This window comes from Trypanosoma equiperdum (genome assembly GCF_001457755.1).
Source record: "Trypanosoma equiperdum strain OVI genome assembly, contig: ctg_1255, whole genome shotgun sequence".
Lineage (NCBI taxonomy): Eukaryota > Euglenozoa > Kinetoplastea > Trypanosomatida > Trypanosomatidae > Trypanosoma > Trypanosoma equiperdum.
The window spans coordinates 7,138-17,405 of NW_027123233.1; the positions used below are offsets into that span (position 1 = coordinate 7,138).

Genomic DNA, 10,268 nt, shown 5'->3' on the forward strand with positions numbered 1-10,268 from the left:
TACCACCCGCGCCTTGTTGTCATTCATCCCCCTGCCAGTCCACACGCACGCGTCCAAACAAACAGAATAAAAAGGTCGCTCCCATGTAATCACGCCGTGTTGAGATCCTCAATTGCCAGAATCATTTTGTCGTAATTTGGCCTCAACTCAGCTGTTGGTTTCAGCAATACCACAGAAGTGGCCCGCTTGCACTGCGTTGCCGTTCCCAAGTCCTGTCGTGATGGCACCCACACATACGGCACATCCGACTCCTCTGCAAGAAGCGGAAGATGTGAAATCACGTCATAAGGGGAAGCATCTGCACCGAGAACAAGAATTCCCTTCTGTCCTTTGCGTAATGCCTTCGTCACGTCTTTGATACCCTTTATAACATCTTTTTTGTTATTCACAACAGTTTTCTTAATGAGCACGTATAACTTTTTCGTCATCTTCGCCTTCTCAGATGTGATGGGCCACGAGATGGGGCACCGATATAACTCTCTGTCGTAGTCGTATGCCGCCACCTCCTGTTGCTCATTCTCTGCCATAATGTTTCCCTAAACTAAACCGTCACAGCGCTAAATGTTAGTTTTTTTTTTTGACAGTGAAGTCACCCCTTCCTGTAAAAATAACCCTTTTTTTTTTAATGGCTCCTCTTTCCCTTCTTACTCTATTAATTTGTATTTTTACCCCAGTCTTAAACGGAAGTTGCCAAACACAGGTGCTTTCGTGAAAGTTGAGAAAAAATATGAAAACAAGAATGATTTTAAAAATAAGGGGAGAACATAAAGAAACAGAGAGAGTTAGAGGCAGAATCAAAGAAAAGGAAGCAAATATGCTCCCTGAACGATCATCTTCTTTTTTTTTTTGCATGCACACCACCGAATGAAGAGGTTTTACGAAACCAGAAGCAGTGTCGCGGAAGGGAACCGAACCTCAGGCAAATCGGGAGCACGGTTTGAAAAAGAATTAAATCCCGTTTGTTCATTTTTTTTTTTGAAAACGATGGAGAAAACACTCTTGGTAAAACAAGAAAAGACGTGGTTTGCAAACACGGCTGCTCCACACAATTTCCTCCACTCCCTTCATCCTCCTTCATTGCTTTCCATTCTGCTGCTTGGTAACCTCGATCCGCTCACTCGTAAGTCAAATCTCCTCTTCTTTCCCCCTTCATTTTCTTCTGCATATAGTGCAAAACATATTATGAAGCAAAAATAAAAAAAGACATGCGAAGGACTAACCTTTTCCTTCCAAATCACACACGGACACACACAAACACACACAATCATTTATGTAAAGCAGAGGTCCCAACACTAGCGTCATGTTGCAAGGAAGGGGAAGATTAAAGGAGCATACCTCCTCACCTGCACGAACACATACAAACACCCATGGGAAGAAATTCGTGAAATAACAGGGAAAGGGAGGAAGAAGCAAATAAAAACAAAGGTGTAAAATGGAAACGAGATGTGGCTAAACCTCTTGAGACACCTGCAGCATTTGGGAACGGGATGCCCCAGCAACTGTGTAGAGAACCTTCACGCGAAGCATAACAAGGCGAGGATTTTTATCACTTCTTGAGTTGTCCACAGTCAAAGACTGCACAATCCGTCCGAATGGCGGAACAGCCGTCATGGGAAGGGGAGCGACCTCGAGAGACGATGTCTTGGGGACTGCCACCTGAATGGAAAGGTTTTCCATTGGGGAGGCAAGGCGGGAAAGGATACTGAGGCTGATGGCTATGGTACCCTGAACCACAGCACCCATGCTCACGGAGAAGTCTTCGCACTCAAAAACTGATTTCTCTGCCGTTGGAAAAGCAGTGGCTGCGGGAAAACCAGTGGCTGCGGGAAAAGCAGGCGCGCTTCCCATCATCAACCCGTCTAGCGCGCTCAAACCACTCACCGCTTGAGGGGCTGGCGCGGGTTTGCTGCCGAAGAGGTCATCGATATCGGAAGTGTTCACCACCGCACCTTTAGGAGCCCCACCAGCTGGTGCGGTACCCCCACCGAACAGATCGTCCAAACTGACGGTATCCTTTTTCTGCAAAAACTCAGGAGGGAGATTCACCACTTGCAGTGGCTGTGCCTGAATCCTTCCCTCGTCCTTAACGGTCACAGTAATGGGTGGCATCCGCTCAAAGCTAAATGCCGCTTCCTGTGGGAACGACTCCAAGATGGTGGTGTACTCACACGCACGCTGCTGCAGCTCGCAATCGAAGCTTGTGGTGTGGTTTGCGAAAACGGCAACCGCCGTATTTTTGGTCGATGGGTATCTGGATGCTACCTTCACCAATGCTGTCAAGCCGTATGATTTGATTAGTTTATATTCGGTGTTGTTGATTATGTCTGCAATGCGTGTTGCTATTTTCTCCTCGCTAACTCCCTTTTTCGAGACGAGTAAGTCCGCGTACTCTCCTATGCACCACACGGCCGCCACCAGAAATGCCTTACGCAGGTGATGAATAGCATCAAACGGTGATCCTTCTCCCTCCCAAAGCGCATTTGTGGCCGTTGTTTGAAGTTCCACCGTCTCATTTGTGAGTAGTCCAATAAGGCGTGTAGCGAATCCAACCGAAACGTGCTGCCGTCCAAGACGAAGTAGCCGCAGTGACAACTCCACACGCCACTCAGCATTCGGTGCCTTCGTCTCGATGAGCTGGCATAAATGACGAACCACTTCCTCCCGCATCTCATCCGAGCAAACAGTTAGGTAAGTAAGCAAGTCGGGCACTAGGAGGCGCACGTTCGTCTCGTCAATCAGGGCGACCGTCAATTCCAAAGCGCGACGACGGATGGATACGTCCGCATCCTTGAGGCAGTCCAGGATAATATCCTGATGTCCTCGGACGGCCTCTGCATCGCGAGCAGCATAGTCCAAGAGAGACTGCAGGGCCACGAAGCGAAGATTATTGTCGTTAGAAGCAAGGAAGCGTCCAATTGTGCTAACGCCCAGCGATCGCAAGGCTTCATCACTCTCAACGGCATAAATGGTCTTCACACATTCGTACTGAACGGCAGAACCGGCTTTGGTGGAGCCATCAGTGTTGGTAAGCACCTGCGCAAGAACGTCGTTGATTGTCTCAGACACGACAGGGCTACCCTTGCCCACGATCTTCATGAACTGTAGTAGTTTGACTTGCAGAAAAGGATCAGCCACACCGCCAATATCCTGCGCTGTCACGCGTGATGACAAAACCAACTGTTTCAATAAACGGACAGCACCATTCGTTGCCAAACGATACTTCTTCAAGTGCTCCTCAACATCAGATTGCAACAGGCACTCATTGACAAGAGTAAGTTTGCACAATAGCACCGCCTGATTGTTTTCGTGGAAGACGTTGGTGCATTCCTGCAAAAACACCTCAGCATAATCGGGAACTTTCTTTATAATGCGAACGGCCGCGAGGCACGCCTTCTTCGCTATATACGAGTCAGGGCAGGCGAACAAGCGCAAAATGTCGTCAAACATATCGCGTGACATTGGCTCACTTGCGATGTTTGCCACCACATTCAGTGCCATGGATTGAAGGAGCGGCTGGCCACTTCCGAGGTCTTTCTTTATATGATTCTCCGACAACGTTAGTACTTCATCGTTTTCACCTAACACCATCTGAATAGTGAGGTAACCCACCCGCTTTCCTGCGTAGTCGGATTGCGCAATAAGGCTCACCACCTCAACCTGGCCAAATTCCGTCGGGTATCCGAGCATGGAGATATACAAAAGTTTCAACATGTTGCGCGTGCGAACGTGAGGTTTACTACCTCGAAACGACTCACGGATAATGGCGCTTTCCTTGCTGATAAGGGCACGCTCCTCAGAAGATGTTTTGCATTGCCGTACGGCGGATATCAACTCACGAAGCTTTTGGCTGTTCATTGATGATCCGTTTTTTTTTCTTTTTTCTTCTTCTTCCTTTCTTCGCCTTTATTGTTAGGGGATGACCGTCACTCCGTATCTTCAGGTTTTTACTTTTCTTTCTGTTTTTCTTGACTGCCTTGTCCCTATTGATGTTGCTGTCGTTTCCTTCCCTTCTTGGTTTAACCCCTCCTCTTCTATTTCGTTCCTATAGGCACAACTTATAAAAACGGAAAAGGGTTTTGTTTATTTTTCATGTTGCAAACACCGAAAGAATAGGAAGAGATGAAAATAAAGGTAAAATCAATATACAATATACTATTCAATGCATGACTGCAATGTTGGCTGCCGCGCGAACAGGCGTTAAGCTTTACGTCAACCAAAAGGGTTTCAGGAACAACAACAATGATATCAGCACCAGAAAAGCCAGGCAATGTTTGTTGTTATCCTTCACGTACCTCTGCTCCTCACATCGAAGTAAACGAACTTTAAAAAAAAGAAAAAGTGAAAGGAAACAAAAACGTATGCGAAATTTATGGCACAAAAATAAAGTTAGAATTATCTCAAAAAATGCCTTGTAGTGGGCAGAGAACACAGTAATTATCAGAAGAGAATGACAATACGGGCGCGAAAAAAAAAAAGGAAGCATTGAATGCCGCACAGAAAATATAACTCCCTTACGTGACCGGGCACACTCCCGCGCTACCAATTGTCACCCTGCTTGACAAACACATTAGTCAATAAATATGAGCGCCTCGCTTCGGATTATTTCCATAAAACAGGTTTTTTCGCTCTCACCACCATGATTCCGCACACATACACATATATATATTCTCAATTCTCCTTTCCTTTTCACTAAACTTCCTGATTAGCACCTCCTGTCCCATTACTTCTGTTCCCCTTCCCCCTCCCTCCGCCTTCTTTTTTTCCTTTCCGCATTTCACAAAACTTTCCTCCACATCGGTATTAACCAACTACACGTTTTCTCTTTTTCCTTCAACATCATATATGTCACACACGAACTCTACACGCCACAATACATCGCGTAAATCACACCTTACATGCAGTCAGACGAAGCGCATGCAAAGTGCACGGGATGAGGGCACCCAACACACTTTACGACAAACTGAAGTTCCTTCTGCCCTCGGTGATTGCTACCAAAAGACGTTCCTTCATTATTTTTCGTGTTGAGTACGGGGGAAGCTTAAAATAGAGAAAACATGTGTTGCACGATGGCAGCGTCTGCTCGCCACGACCCTCCAACTCCTTCCGGACAACAGTTATTTTCCTCCCAAGCCCATCCAAGCCATTCAGGGGAAGCTGAGGGCATCCTGTTAGAAACTCAATAAAAAGTTGTTGCTGTTCACGAGTAAACTCATCACCGACAAGAGAAATGAACGTTTCGACCTCCTGAGAACCAGTGGAGTAGCCATGTGCCTCCATGACAGCAGCACGCAGCGCCTCTTCACTAAAAAGTTTCTCCTCGGAGTCCTCCGCAGAGAAGCCACAAATAATTGCACTCATTTCATCATCTGTGAAAAACCAAAAGGCGTCAAGATCCACAACACTTGCAAGACCACGCGCAAACCAGTGGAGATTCGAAACAGCATTAGTCAGGCGCCTCTCTACACACTTTTCCACATAAAACTTAGCCGTTGAAACGGTCAGTGCCTCACCAGTTTCCTCGTCCTCAAGGCCCATTTGTTCAAGTTCGGCATCCGTCGCTTGGAGAACGCACTTGTAGGAATTCGCCAGGGCCGGTTCGACCTCCTCCAAGAGATGCCACAACACCTCCACTGAAGGAGTTTGTGAGCGGATAAGCGGCCACACGACCGGCAAAAGACTAATATCCATCGTATAGCCATCAGCGAAGGCCCGACCACAGCTAGCACCGAGAACAAAGAACCTCTTGGCATGAACCTGCTGCATGCTGGGAAAGGCGATGCACACACCATCATCCCGGTGGTGCCATAGTTCCGACATGCTGCGATACCGACGTGACAGCTCGGCATACAACTCCTGTGTTGGACCTTCTCCTGTGCCCTCCTCGCCCTCAAAATTAAACTCCACTTTGTTACGCAACGTGGGATATTCCAGAAAAACTTTGTACAACGTGTTCGTAATGCTTTCAGTATTCCTCTTCACCGTTACCTTAAACGCAAGACCATTACTAGCTATGCTTCCAGTAACAGTTCCCCGTACATTCACACCGACATCTTGCAAGTGGTAGAGGCCAAACCTGCAGCATCCAACGGCAAGAAAGTGAGCCATGTTACGCTTGAACGCAAGCGAAATATATGGAGCCACCTCCTGAAGTACAAGAACCACTCGTGATGGAATACCAGAAACCCCGCTTAGGAAAATGTCTTCACCGCGCGACTCGAGGGCATTTACGATGGAAAGTTCAACAGCGGTGTCAACCCACCGCTGAGGTCGCGTGGCGAGGAAAGTGTGCAAGAACACACGTAATGATGAGTGTTCAGCAATATTGTGAGCCGCTGAGCATGCGACAAACGGAGGACAAGGGATGCAGCAACGACACTCACCGCCTACTGGGGCTATGTGTACATCATTTCCTTCAAGCAACGATACAGGTCGGCTAGCGGGTACAACACCACTCGAAGTAAAAAGCATCACTTCACCGGCATTCCCGCTGCAACCACTTTTTCTTTTTTGAGAAGAAGTGCTACTGGTGGAAGGCGATCTTTTCAACTTTAACGCCTTCCAGGATTGTATGACATCCCCAACGACTGCCGAGGAATTTGTCTCCATGCGAGAAAGCTTCTCGTCTACACAGTTACTACATAAGTCATAATTACAGTCTCTGCATGCAAGGGATCCAAATGCATTCGCGAAAGCACAAGAATCACATCTCCAGTTAACACTAAAGTGTACACGAAGAGCATGTCCATTGGGACACCGCGGAGCGCCCTTCCCCTTAATTCGATCACCTGCACTGCAGATGTTTACTGTATAAGAAGTGCTGCGCACTCTCTCCGCAAGGTCCTCACCCACGGGTTTGCACGATGCCGTATGGTGAAGCACACGCAACACATATGTTTGTGCGACAGTTCTCATCCGTGAAGCCAGTACATCATCTTTTTTCATTTCTTCACACAAAGCCATCATCTGCTCCTCACCATACGGCGACTTCTCCAACCCTTGGACAAACGCCAACAATTCTGAGGAGGAGGTTCTACGCAAGAACGCCAGCACATTACCAGGGGACCGTTGAACCTCCCGCAGACAGTCGGCGCCACGCTTTACCTCTGAAGTTGAACTTTCAATCCTGTTCTTTTTACCTCCATCTCGGGCCAAACACTCGGCGGCCGGCGTGTCAGCAACCCCGGCTTCCTGCAGTACACTTGCCCATCTTTTATCTCGTTTCAGCAGTGTAGCGCATATTTCGCCAACTGTAGGCTCCTTCTGATCAGCTGGTAGACTGCAGAAAGCGGTAATGACGTCCATCGTGTTCGTGGGGTCGCCACTGCATATGATATAAAACCGTATGGAACGCGCCAAAGAGGCCACCTGCGTGTGTCCGAATGACAAGGGACGTAACGCATCTTGCACAGCAGCGCAAACCTTTTTCTTAAGCATCATACCTCGTGTCGGAATAGCTAGTCCCCCATCAAATGATATGGCACACGGTATGGGTTGGAAATGCACCCTTGAGGCTGTGTCGCCGTGTGCAAAGTTGTCCGTCATGGTTTGCAAATCAATCACGTGACGACCCGGGGCAACAATCCTTGACCGCTCAGCGGAGAAGTACATTGTCGTCAACCGTCGTCTGACTTTTTTAATGTACAAATGGTACTCATCGTCTCTACCACGCCATGCCCATATATATTCACTCTGAAAGTTAAAATTTGCACCACACAACTTCGCCAACAGCACCAGGGCACTCCACAACAGCGATGGCACGACCCATCGTAAGTTCGGCAAGGTCGGTGTGCTGTCAATCCACGGTTGCTCAGCATTAACCGCCACAGAGTCACTGCCGCTATTAAACGGATTGGAAAAACTCGCGCTGCGCACTTCACTCCGCAGCAAGAGTTGCGCTAACCACAACATTGCCGATTCGCACGCTTCTCTGGGAAGTAAGTGAGTTTCAATCACACTAGCCAGGCACGCCAGTGTGAGTTGGACACGCGAACTCGCCGTCCCGCTACCTGCGATCCGCTCACCAATCTGAAGTAAAGTTACCATCATATTCCTAAGAGAAGTTATATGAGTGGATGATGATGATGCACCCCCTTCTTCCGACCCGCGGCGATGTTTTCCTCCTTGTCGGTCTGGGGACAAAACACGCGGGGCGCACCACGCCCGATACGTTAAAATGCCCTCCACAACTGTGCGGAGGAGTTCGTCCCATTCGTGGTCAATGTCCAAGTGAAATAAAGCCATCAGGTGGTGATGCACCAACTGTTCCAGTGCCCTGCAATCCGTAGCACTCTTCAGTTCCTTCTGTCGCATCAATCCGATGGAATGATGGAGAACTTTACACGAAGTACGCTTGGAGCCATCCACAGCAGCAAGACAAAACTGGATCTGTTCCTCTGTGGATGGCACTACAACAGCAAGTTCACAACACTTGCTAGAAAGGGATAAACACTGCAGTACCTCCTCCTTCAACTCGCCCTCCGATGACTTCTCAAAGTGCAGTGACTCTCTTTTTTGCATGTCCACCATGGAAACCACAGTGGAAAAACATTTCCTGAAAGTATCCAATCCATTTCTCGTATCCAGAGAAAATAAAGAGCCTGAAAGCCTATCAAGTATAATAACAATCGCACGAGCAGCCATTACCATCACATCACCACTGCTGCTGCCTTTTGTCAATGCCATATCAATGGCCCTGATGAGTGGCTGCAATGGAACATCTGTCGAGTCTCCTGCAATAATAAGAAGCGTGCAAAGATCTGAAAGCAGGTCATATGGGGCCCGCGATGGCGTGACATCAAGGGATAGAAACATATGGAACGAGATATACTCGTCAATGATTAATTCCCCACCCTCAACCTTGCTTTTCGACTTCTTTAGCTTCTTCTTATTTTAAAAAAAAATAAAAAAACTTCCCCTCCCTTATGTTCGAGATCTTACTTAAGAGGAGACACAACACCTCACACTATTGCCTGGAGTCACTTAAATTATTTTTATTTTTGAAAAAAAAAAGGAGAAAAAAAAGGTCAGTGCAGTCGATGTGTTCACTCGTCCAAAAATTAAAAGAAGAATCAGTGATAAGAGAGGGGGGAAAAGAAGGGAAAATACATCTGGAAGGGAAAATGGAGCAGCAGACGATGTAAAACTTCCTCAGCACTACACGGCACAGCATCCCCAACAAGAAGAATCCAACATTAGAAACAATAGGGAGGAGGAAAACACACACACACACACACACAATCCACTCTGCAGCAAACCATTCATTGATAACACAACGTTATCACTTCCACACGCATAAAATACACACCAAACAGTAATAATAGTAATAATAATAATAATAATCATCATCATCATCATACAAACCAAACAAAACCATATCAAATCAAAAAAGTTTTTTTGTTTCAGCAACCTCCAATCACCCTCAATCCAAATCCGCAGTCGCTTGCATAAACCCCCGTCAGTTATGCGTAAATATTTTCCAACCGAGCCAACTGAAATATGCGGCAACAACAATTACCGGTGGCACAAGAGGAGGAATGAGCGCACGATACCACATCGGGTCCATCACTGAGCGCTCACTTCGTTCAATAGGGCGATTAAGACATTCCCACATGCATAAAACAAACCATAAGACGCCCGCCCATGCGGTTATCAATGAGGGCCAACCAAGTAAAAAGCACTTTAGTGGTTGATTCCTGTAGTCCAGGGCATACATACAATTTGTAAGATCCGTAACTAACAGCACCAATACGAGAAACGGGAGAAATAAAATAAAATAAAATAAAAAGGAGGGGATGAAGATGACAAGGGAAACAAGTCACTCCAAGTACTCGACCACTACCTGATCCGCTTTTTTTTCTTCTTTTGTCGTTTCTTATTTACGTTCTATCTGCAGTATCTATTTTATGGTGTTTTCCTTTTTTAAGAAAATAATATGTTACCTATGTGAGAGAAATAAATAAACTGAAAAAAAGTTACTCCAGCTTCAACGTCGCCGCAACTCGTTCTGGTGAACGAGACACTGCTTGCCGCAACTACCAGAAGCAACACATAACATATATATGGAGGAGGAAAATGTTTTTTTTTTCAAAAAAAAGGACCAATTTCCCGCACGCAACAAAAAAAAAACAAAGAGAAAAGAAGGAGGAAAATTCGGGGACAAGCAAAAAACAGGTTCTGCAAACAGTCAAACATTCGGGAAATAGAGAAGAACAAAAAAAGGAAACCGCATGAAAGATGTGAGGGTAGTAATGATTTTCTTTTTTTTTTTT

At 46.6% G+C, this 10,268-nt stretch overlaps 4 protein-coding genes across 4 annotated transcripts; all 4 read right to left on the bottom strand.

Moving 5' to 3' along the window:
• Positions 1–89: 89 nt before the first annotated feature.
• TEOVI_000538000 (50S ribosomal protein L7Ae, putative) lies at positions 90–527 on the bottom strand (the record flags this gene model as incomplete). Its single annotated transcript, XM_067220892.1, has 1 exon — positions 90–527. The coding sequence occupies one exon, from the start codon at positions 525–527 to the stop codon at positions 90–92; it is 438 nt and encodes a 145-aa protein (XP_067076993.1).
• A 922-nt stretch (positions 528–1,449) lies between these two features.
• Positions 1,450–3,855, bottom strand: TEOVI_000538100 (gamma-adaptin 1, putative; the record flags this gene model as incomplete). The annotated part of the gene is made up of 1 exon (XM_067220893.1): positions 1,450–3,855. One exon carries the CDS (start codon positions 3,853–3,855, stop codon positions 1,450–1,452), a length of 2,406 nt encoding a protein of 801 aa, XP_067076994.1.
• A 1,095-nt stretch (positions 3,856–4,950) lies between these two features.
• TEOVI_000538200 (ubiquitin-protein ligase, putative) lies at positions 4,951–8,811 on the bottom strand (the record flags this gene model as incomplete). Its single annotated transcript, XM_067220894.1, has 1 exon — positions 4,951–8,811. One exon carries the CDS (start codon positions 8,809–8,811, stop codon positions 4,951–4,953), a length of 3,861 nt encoding a protein of 1,286 aa, XP_067076995.1.
• A 643-nt stretch (positions 8,812–9,454) lies between these two features.
• TEOVI_000538300 (Phosphatidylinositol N-acetylglucosaminyltransferase subunit Y, putative) lies at positions 9,455–9,712 on the bottom strand (the record flags this gene model as incomplete). The annotated part of the gene is made up of 1 exon (XM_067220895.1): positions 9,455–9,712. The coding sequence occupies one exon, from the start codon at positions 9,710–9,712 to the stop codon at positions 9,455–9,457; it is 258 nt and encodes an 85-aa protein (XP_067076996.1).
• Between the last annotated feature and the right edge of the window lie 556 nt (positions 9,713–10,268).